Below are 22,096 nucleotides of genomic sequence, written 5' to 3'. Positions count from 1 at the left end.
GAGCATACCTTAGTGCCTTTAATTCCGCTGGGCCCAGGTGCACCAGCCATTCCTCTCAAACCCTAATCAATTTTAGACAAAAGTTTCATTAGCACAAGGGTGACTCACAAAATCTATCACAAATTAAATATCTGTTTGTAATGGCAGGATCATGACTTACATCTTTCCCAGGAAGACCAGGTTTGCCAGGTAATCCATCCAAACCTGCCTCGCCCTAAAATGAAAACAGTGTACAAGAAAACAAATTTTAAGTATTTTTGTACTCCACCAATTAAATAAATGATCTGTAAGTCGATGAAAATTATTTTACATAGAAATACAAGTTTTTTGTTGTAAAAATAGCCTGCTTGCAGGAAGTGAAAGATGTTATATTACATTATTGCGACAAATAAAAATTGTGTAGTCGGCGTCAGAGGTAGGGTGAGGTAAGGGTAAGGGTAAGGAAGGGCAGGGTAGAATGGGGTAAAGGGTAGACAGTAGGGTAAAGGGTAGAGTAAAGGGTAGAGGGTGAGTAAGGTAGGTAGAGGGTAGAGTAGGGGGTAATTTAAGTAGGATAAAGTGGAGGGTAGAGAGTAGGGCAGAAGGTAGAGGGTAGGGTGGAGGATGGAGGGTAGGGTAGAGGGTAGAGTATGAGGTAGGGTAAAGGGTAGGGGGCAGAGGTAAACGACAGAGTAGAGGGTAAGGTTAAGAGTAGATGGTAGGATAGAGGGTTTAGAGTAGGGTGAAGGGAAGGGTAGAGGGGAGGGTAGGTAGGGTACAAGGTTGGTTTGAGGGTAGAGGTACAGGATAGAGTAGAGGGAGGGGTAAAGGGTAATGGTGAAAACAGTGAAATATATCAAAAAAAGAAGAAAAAAAATGTTGATCGCTAACTATGTCATGTTGTACTGAGGCACAGCGCTCTCCTTAATACAACCACGACAGCGGTGCTTTTAACTAAATGCTAATGTCGGAAAGCTAATATGGGTAGAGGGTAGGATAGAGGGTAAGGGGTCCATTAGAGTTGGGAACATCCCAAACAAAAGACCTGTCAGAGGTGAAAATAATCAAATACATAAAAAAAACCAAGAGTTAGTTTAGCATGCTAACATTTGCTAACTTGCATCAAATGCAAAGTGCAGCTGAGACTGATGAGAATGTTACTGATGATTTCAAAGCAATCCATCCAGTTGAGATACGCTGCGTTCAAATGTGCTGTGTTTACAACGTTCACAGGTAACGTCCATAAGAACGCCCTGTTCCTGTGGTATTCACAACGAATTGTGACATGATTTTCAGAAAGAGTGGTGTTCACTTTCTGGTGGATGGTAAGCTGTTGTATTGTAATTTTAGTTGTGTAGAGCTTTTCTTGGTAGTTTTTCTGGAACATGTTGATATTCTCATCTTTTCATTATGCCTTTGTGTTTCCTCCTTAGTGTTAGCAGCTTGCTAGCTTGCTAAATTGTTAGCTTTGGTGACCTATAGACATGGACAGTATTGTCAATGTTGCTGTTGCCTAGCAGCAGTGTTTCATGACTTAACCACTTACATGACAAACATATTGTGGACACAACTTCTGGTGTCATAGCCACAAGCTATTCCATGATTCCATTTGAAGACGACAATATGGTTAACCGCCTGGTCTGTATTACTATTCCTAGAGCCACACTGCTACCATGGCTAATAGAGAGCAGACCTGTAAACAGTAGACACTGCTGTGGAGCCCAAAACACATCTCTGACTTTTCAGTCAAAATTGCCCTGACTTCAACCCCAGGTTCTTCCTCTAAACCATCTATTGCTTTTATCACTTTACTGGGGCAAGTACTTTTCCAGTTTTCACCTACAGGAAATTGCTTACTGACTGACTGACTGGCTGACAGACATCTCTGAACCTGGCAATGGCATGTTTGAATGGAGCTTCAGTATACCTAGAACCTGCTACACATCCTCACGCCATATGGCAAAGTAATCAGTGTACCGATTCCGTGTTTACTGCTTTATACGGACCCCTCGTTAAAGTCGTTTAAATTTAAATTCACGTTGACATCTCAGCATGACACAAAAGCAATCGATACAGCTGTTTCTTATGTCTCCCTGCGGTGGTTACTCAATCTGTTACTTGTAGTGTCACTGCAATCACAAAAACATCTTGCCAACTTGACTTCAGGTGGAAACCGTCGTGATGCTCGGAGATAACCTCTCACTGATTTATGAGCAGGCTGGATTGCTTTCTAACATAAATGTAAGGGAAGGTGTTCACGAATCGGAGGAAACTTCAGACATCAACAAAGCTTTAGTGAGCCTGAATGAACTGCATTATGGCCAAACACCCCCGCAGAATCCCAGACAGGAAGTGTGGAGAGTGAATCAAGGAAGCCACATCTGTTTGCACAATTACGCCCCTCAGTTCTAAGTTCCTCTGAGAAGAATGGCCTCTCTCAGACGTTAACCCTGTCCTCAGGATTTGCAGTATGAACTCTGTTCTGTACAGGTTTGATCTAACATCATGGTTCAAATCCCAGAACACGCTGAGAAAACATGGAAAGTAAATGAGCAGCTCTCTCTTGTCTCTCAGCACGTCCTACTTTGATTAAGTGCTCTTGAGCAAGATGTTGAACCCCTGTCTGTTGCAGCAGAGTTACATGGCCAAGGCTTACAGTTGTTGCAGCTCACATGTAAGAATGTGTAGAACTGTGTGGATGTGACGCATGCTGATCTGTTTACATTCAACTGTTCAAATGTGATATTTCTTACATTAAGGAAGTGGTGCACTATTACTTACCCTGGCTCCTGGAGTTCCCCTTTCACCTCTGATACCTGCGTCACCCTACAATAAAACATCATATATCATTTCAAAAAATTAATATTATCATTGAGCAATGTATGAACTTCAAGGGACAGTTCAGAATATATGAAATGAGTTTGTATGAGAGACTCCATCGTCTCTGTATGACCTACAGTAGATGGCAGTTGTCACACCCTTAGTTTAGATAAGGAGCAGGAGTACCAGTGTAGGAAGCTAAGCAGTGTACCGCTGAGGACAGGTTCAGCAGCAGAATGTATTTTAGCCACCTAAAAAAAGGCCCACCTAAAAACATCACCTTGCTCTCAGACAGCTTTTTCTGACAGGAAACTATTGTTATATAATCCAAATATCACTGTCTCCAAAGTAACCAAACTCCTTAGGGAAAAACAATTATTTCATCTTGCAGAACATGATAGTTGCTGCTCTATGGCCACGTTCATCAATTACTTTGTTTGTGTTATTGTATTACTTTTGTGAATCCGAACTAACCTTTTAAAACACGGAAGTTACACAATAACACAAACAAACTAACAGATCATGACAGTGGTAGACCAGCAACTCCAGTGTCCTGCTATGTAAAATCATACATTTTGCCTATGGAGTTTGGTTGTTTGCAGAAAGTGATATTTGGCTGTCTGCTTATCTACTCTTGAACGCTTGAATGCTGATTTTTTTAGGTGGCTAAAATATGTTTTGCTGCTAGCCCTGTCCCTAGCAGTAACTTGTTTATCTTCCGAACTGGTACCCCTCTCTGCTTCTGTGGTTAAGCACTATCAGCTACTATGAAGGACTGCCTCATACAACCCCACTTCAAATAATACGAACTATTCCTTTAACTGAACATTTGGTGAAATGCAGTCAGATTATACTCACAGTGACACCTTTTGGTCCTGGCAAGCCGGGAATTCCTGCATCACCTTGAATTCCCTGTAGGATATAAATTGAGCAACATTATATTAGTGGACGTTATTGAGTCGGCACTCTCCACAAGCGTCACAGATACTGACTCAGCAATATCCAGCAGGCCAGCTGGGACTCAGATCTGCTGAGTCAGAGCGGGATCAATGTAAGAAATGTAACTGACCAACTGAGAAACCTGAAACCCCCAAAAAAGAAACAGCAGTTGTCAGTGACAAAACCCCTGACCCCATGAGAGAACCTTGACCTTTGACCTCTGACCTCACTTTCACTCTTTTCTCCTGCAAAGAATGAAAGAAATGTCTCCTCTTAATTTTTTTATAACTGCTCTTATTTCCTTCTAAATACAGTCCAGTGTACTTTTCCAAAAAGTTTTCTCATATAAATGATGCACCACAGTGTGCAATGTTTTCTTTAACTGTAGTTGTGACTCAGAAAACCTTTTGGCTTGGCTTTACACAAGCTGTAAAGACAGTATATTAGTACATTCATGTGGTGTCGGAATAATGGGAAAATGAGCAATTCATGTGAACGTCCCATCAAGTCGGAACGACAACTTGGAAAATTACCATCTGCTCTTAGTAGCATCCATATTGTTTCCACTTTACAACTTAAAAGCACATGAACACACCAAATAATGACTTCCCATCTCGGAAACTGGGACTATTTGAGGAGCACGTGAATGCACCATAACACTTTGCACTTAATCAAGTTTATCACAACTAATAAAACACATGGGGAAATGATTCTTTAATCAGTGTTGCCACTTTGAGTTTTACAATCTTTGTTTTGTGACTTCTGGAAGAAAAAAAAAGAAACTACTGTTATATCATTTGGCCAATAATAATTCATTCAATAGGCATTCTTCACAAAAGACATTTTGACATGTCACAGAGGAAAAGCACAGGCCTAAATAATAAAATTACCGACAACTGAATTCATTTGGCTCACTGTCACACTGTCATCGTTAATGTTATTGATAGACCCTGTACTTCTCTTGCTGTTGCAGCTGTGAAAGGGGCCTATTATACTTTAATATGAAGTAAGTGAGCTGTCCTGTAGTTCCAGGCTAACAGCCTGCTGGAAAAATGTTTTGTCATCGCTGCTTAGCCTAAAAGCTTCATCATTATTCATATTCTTTTTTAAAACTATTTTGGAGCAGAAAAACTCTCCAATCAACCACAGCTTGGCATAATGTTGCCTTATACAATGGTAAGACTAATGAAGTAGCAAAACTTACTTAAAAACAAATAAAACTAATTTAAGAAAATTCTTGTGGCAACGTGTTGGTAAGAGCAATTGGTAAACAAACTTCAGCTTTTGTGTTTTTGCTCCGTCACTGTACACAGAGCAATGCAACAGCATAGCAGGCAACTTTACAAACCGTGACTAAATCTATAAAACACAAAACTAACTGTGATGGAAGAGGAGAAGGGAGATAGAAACGGAGCACTGGTGATGCGCTGTCAGCCATTTCACCCCAGCGCACTGCAGAGCACACAGGGCAGGCAGAGAGATGCTCTGCGGTGCGCTGGGATTTCCTACTTACATTTTATTCTTTGTATTGAACGGCCAAATCTGAGTCAGCTAAAGCCATAAAGTATATAAAACATAAATAAGAATAGAATTAAATAGAAACTATGAATGGAAGTCCAATATTCACTCTCCCTTTCACTCTGATTTGATCTCTACAACCTGCAGGGAAAAATATGTCTCTTTAACTACTAACTAGAATTTTGTCTGTGTTAGCTAGCTACTGTTTGTCGCTGCCATTTGTGCTAGGTAGTTAGCGTACAGGACTCAACTGAGAACAAACAGACTGCTGGAGCACAATGAGCAAAAACACTAAACCATTCAGGTAAATGTGCCATAAAAACAAAAACGTTTAGTTTAAGTTAGAGTTAGAAGAAGCTAAAAAAGACTCTGTGCTGATCCCACTTGACACCTTATAATTTAAAAATGAATAGTGGTGTTTTAATAAGACCACATCTCGGCATCTCTGCAGATTAGGCAGCATATTTGCAAAGCCGACAGCAATTTATTTTTCACATATTTTGTATTATGGCAATTTCAAATTACATTTTAAAGCTACTACAAGGAGTTTTTAACTGGTTGTGAAACAGTCTCATTTTAACACTGATACCTCTATATGACCTATAAAAGCAAAAAAGACCATCATAGAGAGGATTGTCTATTTTTAAATAGTTATTCCTAATGCCTGTGGTGGCAGACCAGGTCTGATTCTCTGTGAAATCAGATGAAATGAGGTTGTGCTTACATTCTCTCAGGCAAAGTTACAGTGAGAAGATTGTTAGCCAGTTAAAAAAAAATGCAGGAGCAGGTTCTTATTGAGAGTTTTAACATTCTATTTTGTGGTTACGGGGGTGGAAACACGACCGCTTTTGTTCACCGGGGCCTCCAAAATCAACACAATATCATATATGATATATCATATATATCATATATCATATTGTAGTAGCTTTAAAGTCATTTCTAGCTTCCTTATCATATAACTGGATTTGAACATTGAGAAGTAGGTGTGCCATAACCTAATGTAACATGCTGTTGCTAGCTCTATGTCACTAAAAGTTGAAGACAGATTAAATTTTGACATCAGAACACAAAGAAACAGATTTTCCTCCATTTGTTTTTGGCATATATTGTGAAACTGTTTAAAAGGCATTTGTCTTTTCATCTTGACTTTAATGGAAATACAATATACCATTTCAAAGATGGGGTTAGGACGTGATCTCTATTTTGATGCATGTACAGTCCCATGAGAGCAGCTGTAGAGTAGTGATTTAGTATTCTCTGTGTTGTATCAAAAGGGGGCGATCGTTCGCTCCCGTCCTGGGGCTGAGCAGCCTGTCACAGACTATTGGCCAAACCTATGCCAGCACCTCCTCCCTCCTCCGCCTCCTCCCCCTCCTGGCTCTTTCACCAGCTGCTGCTTCGTCCAAGGGAAAGTCAACTAAACTGCCCCCCTCTTTCACAGGAAATCGATAACAGGCTGGGAGGTAATTGTCCAGAAAAACGTATGTACGCCCACTTAACAGAACAAGCGCGTCTCTGAGATCAGTGCCAAAACCACAATGACTAAAGATATCCTTTTTTTTTTTTTTCCTTTTTACCCGCATCAACACTGTTTTAAAATACTTCCAAACATCAGCCAAATGCATGTGCACTGGATTAAAAATAGGAATTCACACACCTTCATCCCAGCTGTGCCTGGCAGTCCTGGATTACCAGCTGCTCCTGGTGTACCCTGTTTATGAAAAATATACAGATGAAAACATCTGCAAACGTTTCCCAAACATGCCTGAAATACCAAAAAATGTGTCTCTTACTTTATCTCCTTTGTCTCCAGGTAAGCCATCAATACCTGGCACACCACCAAGTCCCTGTTAGATGATTGGAAACACATAATTAATACCAGTATGTGAACTTAAGTGATTCGACATATTAAAGAACAGTAGAATATTTAAGATCCTCCACATGTCCAGGTCACCTTCTCTCCTTTTTGTCCAGGAGCACCTGTCAACCCTATGCTGCCTGTATCACCCTGTAAACAGAAGGCGAGGATTTATTTTGACTGTTGTGTAATACAGAAGCATGCAGGATGGCGACGATGGCGTGCTGTCAAAGAGTCAACCTGGTAGCATCAAAGAACACGGTTTAGGAGGATTAATACAGAACAAATGTTAGAGATAAACTGACTTGATTAATCAGACAGTGGAACGGTGACAGACATTTGGATTAAAGAGAAAAGTTAACATTACAAACACAATACAAAGGCTGGTCTGCACCAACAAGGATAACTGTTAAACCTGATTAAATCATGATTTAACTTTGAAATATGTTGCAGCAAACTTTTAAACCATAAACTTTATCTTAAATTTCAGACAGATTACATTTAAACCTCTTTAAGCCTCAGTTTAGTTTTTTTTTTTCAATTGAATTCTGTTGCACCCAAAACTTCAAACACCAATTTAAAGTGTGATCCAGCATTAACTTTAAACTTAATAATAATGTTCCTCGAAGAAAATTAAGGAACAGACTCAACTCAATTGAGTTTTATAATGCGCCTCTTCTTTCTTTCATTCCAGTTGATTAAAACAGCCTGCCAGTTGCTGCTAGGCAGTCTCTTTTTTTTTTCTTACTATGCTGTTATCTGCTGTTTTTCAAGCTTCTATTTGAGAATATTGCTCCATAAATGCAGACAACAGGTTTTTCTCAAAGGAGGAGAAATTAGAGAGCTCAACAGCAAACAATGTAACCTTTCATTACTTTTTAGCCACTTAGCAAACAATGAAATATTTGGATGTTTTAGCTAGCTTGCAAACAATGTAATGCTTTGTTAACCTTTTAGCTAACCTTTCATTACTTTTTAGCCACTTAGCAAACAATGAAATATTTGGATGTTTTAGCTAGCTTGCAAACAATGTAATGCTTTGTTAACCTTTTAGCTAGCTAGCAAACAACATAACAGTTTGCTAACTTTTTAACTAGCTAGCAAACATTGTACCATTTTTTTTTTTACTTTTTCGCTAGCTGGCAAACAATATACCATTTTGTTAACTTGTTACCTAACTAGCATTCAATGTAATGTTTTGCTAACATTTTATCTAGCTAGCAAACAATGTAATATTTTGTAAAGGTATACAGAGTAGCTGAAAGTTAAAGGTTTCCTTGCTGCTTTTAAACTCACAAGGTCCAGACAGAACCCTTTTTTCCAAGCATCTCCATATTGATTACACTCTTTAATTTTGTGTACACCATTAAACTTGGATTTCGAAAACAGGGTTTAGTTTTTAACTGTGCAACAGAGCTCTACATGACTTTAAATCTTACTCAGTTTACTCATTTTAAATCTAGGTTTGCTAAACAGTGATAATAATGAGTTAAATTAATCTTTGTTGGTGCAACCCAGTTAAAGAGTTACATGAGTCAAGATACACAAAAACACACAAACTTTTGAGTAAATGTTTGGGAGCCAGAATATGCTAACAGCTGTCAACCACTTCACCAAGACCCACTGTGGTCTGGTCGCACATCCAACCGAAGACTCAAGGAACAATGGCTTTCTATTGTCCTCACAGTGTTGCACTTTTGGTTTGAACACTGATGTCATATATGCTAAGCCAAGGAATCCCTTGGAATTCGAAAGCTGGACTCAGTGAAAAGTAATGACTGTTAAATTACACAGTACCATGAGGTCTTGCCCACCGCAAGACTTCCCTCAGCTTCATAAACCACTTTACAAGTCACACAAGGTTGCCCTCTAATTATTTTAGGAGCTTATATCATTTTAACGCACGTCATTTCTTTCATCACAGAGATTAGGAGAAAGGCCCCTGCTCTGCTGCGCCCTATAACGAAAAAGACATTATCTATAACAACACTGCTACATGGGGAATTGCCTGTTCTTGTCAGTTAGAGATGCAATTAGAAGCAATCAAAGCTGGATGAATTCACTTTCACCCCGTGCGACTCGATGACCGACATTGCCGTTTTTAACCACAGCTTGAAGCCGGCTTACGTCATGTTTTTGCATCGGCTTTACAAAACTTTACGACAACAAACTGAGAAAGTGAAGACAGATGCTCATGCAGACAGTTAGAAATAGAAAAGCAGCAGGGATGCTCTGCATTAAAGTTTGATTTAATGCAGTTTTATCAAACCAGCAAGGTTTCGAGCAGCCAGAGCTACAAAATGAAAATAAATTTATCATGAAATGACTTCTGCTGTCTGTCTGACTGAATTACTGATGTTAAAATGAGAAAGTTTGCTGCTAGTTTTTTACACAGAGAGAAAAGAGCTAAATAATGTAGGTACCCCTGTATTATCCAAAAGAATTGCATTCTCAAAACTCTCACTACCAAACCAGATAACACAAGAGAGACAACCATATGTCTCGTCTTCCAGACCTCTTGTGGCCATTTTAAGTGTCCCTCTCTGGACAGCTTGAATGATGCATGCTGGGGACTTTGTCTCAAGGAATAAATTATACTCTGAGACTCCCAGCTGGCACTGCCAAGCAGGACAGAGGCTGTGATTTGAACTGGGTGGGCGTCTGCATCGGCCTGCCCTCCCTGCTACACATCCTCTGTGGTAACCTGTCCTGTAATTCTGACAATAACAGCTATGAGCATTTTCCTAGCCACTCCCTGACAGAAGAGAAGTCGAAAGACAAACATAAAACGGAAAAAAGAAAGATGTAAAATCAGCCATTCTTGAGAATTGGGACAAATTGTCCTACCAAAAAAAAACGTTATAAATTATTGATACCAACACTCTAAAACCATTTCTGGGGTGAAAATGTATTCTTTAAGGATTTATATATGTGAAAAATATGTAATTCGTCAAATGTCTTGGTTTGCTTTAATTCTTAAACTTGCTCTGCACCACAAAACACCCATGTCCCAGACAAGAATTCACAACTTCTAAAACAACTTAAAAAAGTATTAAAAGCCTTCAAAATCTAAAACTATCGATACCTACTGATGGCATTGGTTTAAAAATGTGATACTATAATCGTATTTTTTATGACAATGTTGGCCCTTGACACACCAGTTGGTTAGTTACACAGAACCATCTGGGAAGTCCGTTTGGAAAAAGGCAGGCACTTTTAACACTTGGCAGGCAATTGGATGCTAACCTCTTCAGGAGCTGCCATTGTTTGTTCGAGATGAGTCGCTTCTATGGACGGTTCTCGCTGTTGTCACACCTAAAACCACCCATGCTGACGTCTACATTTAACATAAACTCTAATCACTATGAGGCTGGCCTGTTAAAAGTTTTAATAGCCAAAAGTTTGATCTCAAAAATATATTTCCCCATCATAATTCAAGAGTAAATATCAAAGCTCCCTCAAAATACAGCTTTGTTCTAATTCTCAAGAATGGGTGAAATAGAGTTTTTTAAAGAAAGAAAGCAGAAAATTGTGTCTATAAGATTTACATGCATATAAATATGCACGAAGACAAACATATATTTGGGTTTATGTGATGCTCATGCAGCATCAGTGAGAGCAGGTTTACTTACCTTCTCACCTCTGTCACCTTTGACAGAGATTACTCTGCCCTGCAAATAATTAATCGATAAGGATCAATTATTATCGAGGCAGAAAGAAGAGCAGATGAGATAATAGCTGGAAGGCATGCAATCTGGAATAAATGAAATGTGTATGATAGCATATCTACAGTACCAAGAAAGCTTTGAAACTATCAATCAATTAGCCGTTATCTCTCCATTAAAAGAAAACTCATAAATGTGCACACTTTAAGTTTTCATACAGTTTCTCCTTTTGCTCCTTTGATTCCAGGCGGTCCGATGGCACCCTTAGAGCCAGTGTCACCCTGAAAATGTATGTTCACACTATAAAAAGTAGAGCAAACAACTCCGCAACATAATGAAACTGTAGTTTCACACACAGGCTAGTAGTTAAAGGCAATGGTAGATGACCTTTTCACCCTTAGGACCTGCAACACCGGGTGCGCCGATCTCTCCCTGTGAGAAATGAAAATAATAAAGACGTCTTTCGAAAAATCCAGTAAAGAGAGGATTCCCACTCATCCATGGAAATAATAGGCAGGGATAAAGGCTGGTTAAGTGAGGTGGTCTTACCTTGTCTCCTGCAGGACAGGAGCAGTTCACTTGAGGTCCTCGTATTTGCTCGCCAACTGTAGGTGTTGGAGTGGGGATCTGGACAGGCGGGGCCTCTGTAACAACTTTTTTAGGGCACTGAAAAGAGAATATTTAAGCCAACAGTGATCATCAAACCATAAAAAGAGAGCGTGGTGGTTTGAATTAAGTGGCAAGAGGAGCTGATGAGCCTTAAGCCACAATGATTTGTCTTTCTTTTTCAAATGTCTTTCAGGGGACATCACACTTTTATGGTCATTAATCCTGCATTCATATGATGTTGGCACAATCTGAAAAATTAGTTTCTGACTGGCAAAATTCACATTTTTTCTCAAAGGAGGAGATGAGGAGATAAAAACTGATGTAGTTTTTAGCTAGCAAGCCAATAATGTAACATTTTCTTAAGATTTTAGCTAGTTACCAACATATGTAATGGTTTAACTTTTTGGCTAGCCAGCAAACATAACATTTTGTGAACTTTTTCTCTAATTGGCAAACAATATAACATTTTGTCAACTTCTCAGTTAGCTAGCAAACAATGTAATATTTTGTTAAGGAATACAAAGCAGCCAAATGGATCCCCCTGTCCCTTTCAGAAACACTCACAATATTCATTTTAATTTTGGTAAGCATACACATCCATATTGATTAAATTCTTTATCTTGAGTTTATATCAATAAACTCAAATTTACTAAATAGATTAGTTTTTAATAATACAGCAGAACTCTGCTTGATTTTAAAACTAGATAAAGAAATAGGTGGAAACAGCTACCCTGGCTCTAAAGTTTAAAAATACAGCTAGCAATACTCAGTTTAAAGCTAACTAATTAACACTTTGTATGTTATTTGTTTCACTCAAAAAACAGTGTTAAAAATGGCTTTACAGGAAAATTGTATGCTGTAACTATACCTTAGCTAACAATGACAGGTGTGGTGACTTTATGGGCTCTTGTTTTCACCACAAGGTTGCTAGCCAACTACAGACTCCAGACATAATCACTAAAATGTTAAATTACACCTTCACATGTAAGTCTGGCTGGCTCAACTGAATATAAGTGGTTGACTTATGTGCTTTTGTGACCAGGAAGTCATAAGTTTGTCACTGATACAGCTGATTAGTTTTGTTTTTGAGTGTTGCCGCGTAGCTAGCAACTATCCACCACTGCCTTGTGATTACATCATATTAAAAGCCTGAGACAGAGTTCAGACGGTTTACAAAATTAGCCTGGTTGTATGTTAGCTACAATAGGTAACAAATCCCAATACTGAATGTTCGTGTTAACCTAGCTGGGTGTTTTTAACCTAAAATCTGAATGCATTAAATTAGAGACTAGCTTGGGATAAAAACAAGACAGCTTTGTGTTAAAGTAACTTGCAATTAGAAACAACTCTACTTATATGATTGTAACTTTTAATTCAAAGAGATCTGAAACATGCTTATTTATGTGCCCTTGTGACTGGAAAGACATATATTTGTCACTGATACAGCTGATTTGTTTTGTTTTTGGGTTCAGCTAGCAGCTAGCCACTACTGCCTTGTTATGAGCACATCTGATTAGTTCTGTCGTTGAAGCCTTTAATAATATTCACAGGGTTTACAAAATTAGCCTGGTGGTATGAGAGCTGTATAGGTAACGAATCCAAAAACTGAATGTTATAACTTTTGTGGTTTTTGGGGAGGGGGGCTAAAAGGTGTTTTCAGTGAGAGACTAGCTTAGAATAAAGACAAGACAGCTTTGTGTTAAAGCAAGCTGCAATTAGAAACAAATCTACTTACATGACTGTAACTTTTAATTCAGGCTTTCATGTAGTTATTATGCAGTAGTACATCTGTAGACAACCAAATCTAATTAACCTTTAAATCATATTTTTTAGAAATGTCAGAGACCATGGAAGTTAATTTCTTGGTTTATGGTAAATATTGTAATTCTACTCTAGGGTTTTTGAGATTAGCTGCTTAGCTAGCAGCGAACCAGTTGTGAGAACTGATTAGCCCTGTAAGTGGAAGCCTGTAACAGTATTCAGAGGGTTTACAAAAGTGTGTATTTTTAATCTAAAAGTCTCGGTGCTTAAAATTAGAGAGTTGCCTGGGATAAAGATACAGTTTACTGCCTTAAAGTAACCTGCAATTAGAAACAAATCTATTTATCTGACTGTATCTTTTAATTCAAACAAATCCAGTCTTTTTCAAGCATCTCTCTTCTGCAATTTATGTAATATAGTATATTTGTAGACAACCAAATCTCTAATTAATCTCCCCAATTTTAGACAGTGCCTAAAATACTCACAGGTCCGTTGGGTAGATCACAGCAGGTTTCCAGCTCTGCGTGTTTGGAATCACAGTAAATCATCATCCTCTGGAGGTCAAACTGCATGAACACACACAAACAAACAGATTAACATCAAGAAAATAACCTCATTTTACACACATTGCAATGGAAGATATAGCAGAGTCAAAAAAGTACATCTACCCACTTTAATAATGCTACTTTCCATTACATGAGTATATTAAACTAGCTCAAGACTCACATCAATTGGCACACTGTCGTACAGCCTCTTCCCAATCACTGTCTTCCCCTGGATGTCGATGTCCTCCCTGTCTTCAATGGGCAGAGTCTGGATGTGTTTGCAGTCCAGGTACAGAGACACAGACTTGGCCTCCACGCTCAGGGCAATCTTGTGCCAGCTGCGGTCAAACAGGTTGTCAACTTCGGGGTTCTTGAACACAGCTCTGACAGCATCCTTTGTCAGCCCGACGGCGTTGTACTCCACCGCCTTGTTCTCGCCGTCCAGACGGATGGACACCTGACAAGTCAGAGGCAGGATCATGTTAATGATGGGTGCTGAGAAACACAGACGGTCAAGTTTAAGTAAAGATATAGGGCTAGAGAAATACACAGAATAGCTCCACCTTAAATCAACCGATTCAGGTACAAAGTTTCAAAGTTTTCTAATAATTTTATTATTATAAAATATACTGTAAACACATGTAAAGTATGGAAAAAAGATATTCTTTATTGAGGTGGCTGTACATGTTACTTAACAAGTAATAAGGGCCTTGTATGATGCTTAACATTTATATGTAACTTTCTTAAAATTGTTAACTTTTCTTGAGTTTAAGTAACTTGCCTATAATGTCATTTTTAATAAGCTTATTTTGTTGCTTTATTAAGAGTTCTACATACTTTATTATGCATTTGACAGTTAAATACACATTTTGTGGCTTTTAGATCTAAAGTGTGAGCAATGCTTAAGGTTTATTACACACTTATTAGCGGTTAAATAGACCTTTTGAGCCCACATGAAGGATTTATTGACCTCAGTAAGCATTGTTCACACTTTAGATCCAAAAGCCAAAACGGCATACTTAATAAATGTATAATAAAGGATTTATTAAATAATCACATGTTAGATCTGATGGCAACAAAAGCACAATTAACTGATAATAAATGCATTGTGAGGTGTGTAGAAATCTTAATAAAGTAACAACAAAAGCTTTGTAAAGGTTTAACAATGAATGAGTCAGTTTAACTCAATAAATGTGTTTGTAATGCTATTATAAACAGGTATATGAAACTCATAAAGCTTTTATTAATGTTCTTGAGCAGTCTATAAACTGTCAACAAGTTTCTTAAAAATGTTCATAAATGTGTCATAAACTAACAATAAATGTGTGTTATAATGCTATTATTAACACTTCTACAGTCTTGTTAACACAGATTAATGTTAATAAGCATCTTATATGTTCTTTACTACCTATTAACTAATGTTTATTACAGACACCTTAATATAAAGTGTTACCAAAAGATAAACTGCTGTAACATGAAGAATTACAATATTACAGTTTCAGATTCTGTTTAAAAATTATAACCTGAAGTCTGGATTTGATTTTATTTGTCTTGGCCAGAAATAAATACTCCATTTCCATGTTTTGCACCCAATAATTCAAAAAGGATATGAATCGTCAGTAAGCTGAGCCTGTTCTAAGTGGACCATGTAATTGGCTAAATCCAGACACATAACAGTCACATTTATTACTGTTTTCATTGGGCTGACCCACCTGTGGGATTCCATATTTGTCAAAAACCTGCCACAGGTACCAATCTTCACGTCTTGAGGTTTTCCTGAACTTGAATGTTGTCACAAAGGCGTATTCATCGGGCAGCCCTTGAGGAAACACGTCCCTGCAGAATAAAAGCACATTCTTATTGTTAACATAAACCGTGCTTTATTTTACTCCAATGATAAACACACAGTTGCAGTGATCCCATTAATACACAAACCCTGTTTCACAGAGTAACTGACTTGTTTTACTGACCCTGCTTCCTAAGCAGAGTGACATTCTATTATTTTGATTATGAACAAAACAGAATTATATTTCAACATCCACCACCTGCATTGATTTAAAGGCATAGTTCAGATATTTGATGTGAGGTTGTATGAGGTACTTGTCCATGGTCAGTGTATCATCTAAGTGGATTTGAACTAACTCTTTAAAACACCAATGTCACACAATAACACACACAAATTAAACAGATTAAACAAATTAAACAGGTGGATCGGTAACTCTAGACCACCATAGATGGACATAACAACTTCAGTTTCCCATCAGAAAGGGCTGCCTGACAGCAAGGTAAGGACATGAAAATATTCTAAACATAGCATATACCTAAACTGATAGTAATTCTTTTGGTTGGCCTTTATTTTAGGTGGCTAAAAAAGGTTTCGTTGCTGACTCTGTCAGTAGTCACAGCAGTACATTGCTTTGCTCTCTACACTGATACTCCTACTACTTCTCCAAACTGGGGGTGTGCCTATTGCTATCTATTTGTAGCTAATACACAACAGGCCTTTTTCACAGCAGCCTTTTGACATGACATTGTAATATAAACACAGGTGTTACAGAGTCAGGGTGCTGCTATTGTGCTTGTTGGCTCACTGGAAAGGCTCTGGTTCACTAAATGGAACCTGACCTTAACTTGTATCATTGGTAACACCTGTGTTTACACTACTAGTTCATTCCAATATGGCTGCCATGAAAAGGTCTATTTGTGAGCTTCAGAGGTGTTGGTAGGTGAATCTGTGAGTTTGGACAGAACCAAGCAGGACATTTCTCCTTGTTTTATGTTTTCTTGTCTTTTAGGGTTCCTGTGTCAAAATCTAGTTTTGTCATCATTATTATTTTAAGCAATAATGTGCTTTTTTTTTTTTTTAAAGGTTATTTTTTGGGCATTTTTGCCTTTATTGACAGTGACAGCTGAAGGTATGACAGGAAAGGGGGGTGAAGAGACAGGGGATGACACGCAGCAAATGAGCCACAGGCGGGATTCGAACCGGCAGCCGCTGCAGAGGACTAACAGCCTCAATACATGGTGCGCACGCCCTACCGACTGAGCTATAGGGGCACCCCATCAAGAATGTGCTTTTTATGCTTATTCCTACATAAAGCTATTTTGTGCAAAGCAGCAAACTAAATGCAAACTAAATGAGACACAATATATTGCACTAGGTAATATTATCAAACTGTACTTGTGGATTGTGCATGTGTACATGCACAGTACATAGAGGGGGCAAGAGGTCAGTAGGGCCCCAACCACAAATTTTTGCCCTGGGGTTCCCTAACAGATCTTGTCAGACTTAAAGGTGGAGTAAAAGCCCAAAATGCCAGCATCTTTGAACCTGTGAATCAGACTCAACAATCACTGATCCTCTCCAGAGTCACTTACTCCACCAAGTCAAATTTTGGCAAATATTTAGGAGAAAATGTGTAGTGTGTTGTTTTGCAGTACAACAGTACAACAAGATGATGACTTACTCCGTCTGCTGTACGATGGGCATGGTTCCGAGGCGAACATACGAACTTTGGCCGTCGTCTTCTCTGGTTCCCAGAATATCCCTCACATTAAAGTAGTCCATCAGGTCGAACCCTGCAGCAACACAGTAAAAGAGCCTAGTTGGACTCGTGACAGCCTCTCACACACATAAATAAGCACACAGGGCTCTTAAGTCGTGAGGTTGAGTTATGGCTTTGTCAGATTTCTCAGGGCATACCAGGGTTTAATTGGGTCATTCCCACCACACCCTGCAGCCACTGTGTTTGTGGCTTTTTGGAGGCAGATTAAAATCGCAGTATTACTGAATAAATGGAAAATGGTTGTAAATAGTAATGTTAGATTCGCTGCCAGAGGAAAAAACTAGTTGCCGTGGCTGGTGAGGTCCTTGTGTGAGAGTCTGGGAGTGTGTGCACGTGTGTGTACGTTGCCCTGCAGCGTGTGATTTGAAGTGGTGTAACCACAGACCATATTTAGGTGGTTTAGAAAGGACACTCCCTTGTACAACAAACAAGTGCTGTAGCTATGGCAATGCCAGCAGGACGAGAGCTCGAACAGCAGTAATGCAGCCAATTTGTCCAGCAGATCTGACTGAAAGCTGCTGGTCATGTCGTGTGGACTGAGCTCTTCTGAAAAGCAGACTGTGCCATCAGTGAGGCAACAGGATGAGGACAGCTGAAACATATTTCTGCATGGCCTTAGTGATCAAGGTTGGGAGGGTTACATCAAAAATATATCCCGATACAATCACTAATTACTTGTTAAAAAATGTAGTCAGTAACCTCATTCAAGTCTCACAATAATAAATAAATAATGATTACCTTAGTACCAAATTTGGTGAAATTATTGTTTGTTTGTTTTTTACATTCATAGGTTTATTGTATGTCTCATTTCAATGTACTTTGTATGCCATTCACACACAATACTTTAACTCCTGGTCATGAGCATCACCACCTACAGTCCCAAAGTATTTTTCAGTGGTAGTGGTACTGACAGATTAGCTAACTAACATGTAGCTAACATGCATGGTTGATCTGTGTAATTATTGTTAGCAGTTGCTTTGTGTAGCTTGGTAGCTGGTCTGTGTAACTAACATTAGCGGCTGTTCTGTGTAGCCAACATTTGCAGTTGGTATACGTAGTTAAAGTTAGTGGTTGTTCTGTTTAGCTAAAGTTAGCAGTTGCTTTGTGTAGCTAATGTTAGCAGTTGATCTGTGTAGCTAAATTTGGAAGTTGGCCTGTATGGTTATTGTTAATGGTTGTTCTGTGTAGCTAACATTAGCAGTTGGTCTGTGTAGCTAAACATAGTGGTTGGTCCGTGTAGCTAATGGTAGTAGTTGGTCTATGAAGCCAATGTTACCAATTGGCCTGCGTAGCCAATGTTAGTGGCTGTTCTGTGCAGCTAAAATTAACAGTTTGTCTGTGTAACTAATGTTAGTGGTTGATCTGTGTAGCTAACGTTAGAAGTTAGCCTGTGTAGGTAATGTTAGTGGTTGCTCTGTGTAGCTACAGTTAGCGGTTGGTGTCTGTAGCAAATGTTAGTGGTTGGTCTGTGTAGCTAAAGTTAGCGGCTGGTCTGTCTAGCTAAAGTTAGCAGTTTGTCTGTTTAGCCAATGTTAGTGGTTGGTCTGTGTAGAAAATGTTAGCAGGTGGTCTGTGTAGCTAACACTAGTGATTAGTCTGTGTAGTTCATGTTAGTGGTTGGTGTTACTTGTAAATGTCTCTTTTAAATTAGATGTTGAGTTCTTGGATAATTATGGCATTTTCACAGCTTAAGGCAGAACTGTCACTGTATGGTGATGTTGTTCCTGTTTTCTGATTTAAAGACAAAATAATGTTGAAATTTCCACCAAATTAAGCCTTTTTTCACTTGAGCGTATGATTATGAATTGGAAACTGTAAAATTAGCTGATGTCACTGAGACCAGTATGGTGTTGTGAGACTTGTGAAATAATGTAATGTTGTAAATAATGCCATTCTTTATTTTAAAATGTATCTACAGTTTTTATCCTGCTCATAATCCACATGTCTACTAAATTTATCTGTAGTCTGATTATGACTTTTTCCTGTAACTGTAATGAGTAACAGTTACATTTTTTGTATTGTGATTACATAATCCCGTTACATGTAATCCATTACTCCCCAACCCTTTTAGTCAAGCAGCTCAACGTATGAGATGTAAGGTTTCCGGTGGGAATATTAACACCAGTGCACTAATCTTTAGAAGAGGAAACTGGAGCATTAAGGTGGTAATGTGAGAGTCTGGCACAAGCTTAGTGGGTGTCAGTAGAAATAGCCTGGAAACAGGTGGTAAGACACACAGGCTGCCCCTGTGCCATTAGCAACAGAGTATAAAATAACAGAACAAACAAGAGCCATCAGAGCCGACTGGATAACTGAGGGGATCAGCCGTCCGCCACAGCTACTTTGTCTGTCAGTAAAGGACGCCAAGTGTCTCAGATGCACTGTTATTGAGGACACATTACTATACACTCAGACTACTCCTTACACTCAGAGTGAACTGTGTCTCTGCGCCGGTTTGTACGTGATGAAGACCTTTTCTTGGGGTGGGGGTAAATTTCTCATACACTTCTATTTCATTTGGATGCCATTTATAAGTTGACTTCCAGTAATTGGTCAAAAAATCTGAATCATACGAAAAATGTTTTAACATTAGAAATGAACCAGAAAAAAGAAAAACAATGCAACCAAAAAACAAAATGATCTGCATGGACACAAGGGGAGAGGCGGACGACCAAGTGTTTTAAGGATCTGTCTGTATGACATTTAAATTATGGCAGAAATGTAATGTGATAGTGTGTTTTGATTAGTGCATAAACCTGAAAATAAGAACAATTGTGTTTTCGTCACCTTAGAATGAGCTGTTTATGTCCACAGAAGCCACCATGTTGAAGCACCATGTTTCTACTGTAGCCCAGAATGGACAAAACCAGACACTGGCTCTAGATACTAGTCTAGTTGAAGAAATAGGTTCCTATACATCCAAATAGATTCTTTTGGCAACTTGTTTTTTTAGGACCCTAATGGTGTCTAGTAGAGAATATTGTTGTTATTACAGTGTTATAAGCCTAAATTTTGTTATTTTCATATTTTTCACCAATAGAGAGTGTTTGTATCATGTCGTTGACCTGTCTATTTTATTCCTAGTGTCAAAATTATAAGAAAAAGTGTGTTTGTCTTTCTATATGAAAATTGCAAGTTTTTGCCACTCACATGGCCATCAATTCAAGATGGCCACCAAACCAATCTCATGGGATATTAGTCAATCTTGACTAGATATCATTAGGGTCCTAAAAAATACATTTTAGGCGCATAAGAACCTTTTTTCTGACTTTACTAAACAGCAATATGCTTTTTGCATGAGTTTTGCAGTCTCCATAGCTTCTCCTGTGAACTTGGAAGGGGAGGGTGAGGTGGCGATGTTTGCAAGCTCTCCACTAGATGCCATTCAATCTTTTAATTGACATTGGGTCAGACAACTTTATTAAAAGAAGTTTCAACACTTTTCAGTGATTTTACAAGAAGATGAAGGAATGAATGAACTGACAACACTGTCAGATGCAGGCCCGCCTATGAACCAATCAATTGCAAGTACAGGGTGATGCAGCTCACATAGGTGATGATGACAGGATGTAGGTATGTCATGTATAGTTGTGTTTTTACATAATTGCAATGTGAAAACAAAACTAATGGGATAAAATGTGGAAAACTTGGACTTGGAGCTGTGAAAGCATTTTTAAATGAAAAACAAACAACTTGCCTTTGGTTTCTCATGTTTTGTTCCAGGCAGGGTGCTAAATTGAGCTTTTTGTCCACCGGCCAAACAGCTAATGAGAGTTCAAAATTTAACAGCCACTCAGTAGATGACCATTGTTTTTTGGGGGCTGTTGAGTGAAGTAAATCCACCAGGCACTTAAATATTTTACAAGCATTTGGCTGGCGGCTGGTGCTAATTTTGGCCCCTGATTGTTGGTTTCCTTTTGTCATCAATTTAGTATCAATGTGGTGAATAAGTGCCGTTTTAAAACACAGCTTATGTGCTTGATACTTTGGGCTGTCATCAGCTTCAAACGCAGGAGCTGTCAAGCTTAAAATGTGGAATGAACTAACTGCTGAAGATTAAAAATTACTGCTGAATTTTCTCTTTTAATTTGTGTATCTTTCCACTTTTTAAATAATAGTTGTTTTAAACAATAGTTTTTGTAGCATCACCACATGCTTAATAGGGTCTGCACACTAGCTTGCTCCTGAAACATCACATGGTGGTATAGGAATAAATGTTCATGGAAGCATTATCTAGTGTGTGGTCCCTAGCTTCTCCTCTTTGGACATCTTCTTCTGTCCAGCATATAGTATGTTCTATTTTGATGTGCATGCTTTTGTAAACTTCTGGAAAGAAATCCAGACTAGAGATGATACTGTTGTCTCAATCAGGATAACCAGCATGTCTCCAAGTGTTGGAGCAGTCGGGGATATTATTGTAGCTGTGTTCTCTAATGGTACACTGTAAAAACGAATGCTCACATGAATTAATTGTAAGTAGTGAAAATTTCAAACTTAAACTCTTAATTTTTCATTGATGGGAAGTTTACTGAACATGTAAAAAGTTACAAAACTCACAATTTGATTTGAGAAAACTTTCATCATAATTTCAAGGCAGTTTTATTATTATTATTATTATTATTATTATTATTATTATTATTATTATTATTATCATTTTAATTTACTTTTTATCTTATTGTTGTAAATTATCGTATTTTAAAAATTGTTCAGTGAACTATGAACCTGATTTCTTTCTTTTGGCGCTTGATAATTAAATGGTTGCAATTGAAAGTATTAAATTATCAACCATAATTCACTGTCACTTCAATGAGTTTACCCAACAATTTTTGAATTACA

At 38.3% G+C, this 22,096-nt stretch overlaps 1 protein-coding gene across 1 annotated transcript in view; it reads right to left on the bottom strand.

Annotated features, from left to right (window-relative positions):
- col22a1 (collagen, type XXII, alpha 1) overlaps window positions 1-22,096 on the bottom strand; it is a 99,333-nt gene that overhangs the window by 53,151 nt on the left and 24,086 nt on the right. The window contains exons 5-19 of the mRNA XM_084739836.1: window positions 17,162-17,273; window positions 15,407-15,530; window positions 13,876-14,151; window positions 13,635-13,715; window positions 11,329-11,445; window positions 11,167-11,211; window positions 10,998-11,060; window positions 10,747-10,785; window positions 7,211-7,264; window positions 7,050-7,103; window positions 6,914-6,967; window positions 3,658-3,711; window positions 2,761-2,805; window positions 161-214; window positions 9-62 (exon numbers count right to left, since the gene is read on the bottom strand). Coding sequence (XP_084595962.1) covers window positions 9-62; window positions 161-214; window positions 2,761-2,805; window positions 3,658-3,711; window positions 6,914-6,967; window positions 7,050-7,103; window positions 7,211-7,264; window positions 10,747-10,785; window positions 10,998-11,060; window positions 11,167-11,211; window positions 11,329-11,445; window positions 13,635-13,715; window positions 13,876-14,151; window positions 15,407-15,530; window positions 17,162-17,273 — 1,226 coding nt within the window. The remainder of the gene's footprint in view (window positions 1-8; window positions 63-160; window positions 215-2,760; window positions 2,806-3,657; window positions 3,712-6,913; window positions 6,968-7,049; window positions 7,104-7,210; window positions 7,265-10,746; window positions 10,786-10,997; window positions 11,061-11,166; window positions 11,212-11,328; window positions 11,446-13,634; window positions 13,716-13,875; window positions 14,152-15,406; window positions 15,531-17,161; window positions 17,274-22,096) is intronic.

Source organism: Lutjanus erythropterus, chromosome 16, assembly GCF_056507025.1.
Source record: "Lutjanus erythropterus isolate fLutEry1 chromosome 16, fLutEry1.hap2, whole genome shotgun sequence".
In the NCBI taxonomy this organism is placed as follows: Eukaryota; Metazoa; Chordata; class Actinopteri; order Lutjaniformes; family Lutjanidae; genus Lutjanus; species Lutjanus erythropterus.
This window is presented reverse-complemented; position numbering and strand designations above follow the sequence as displayed.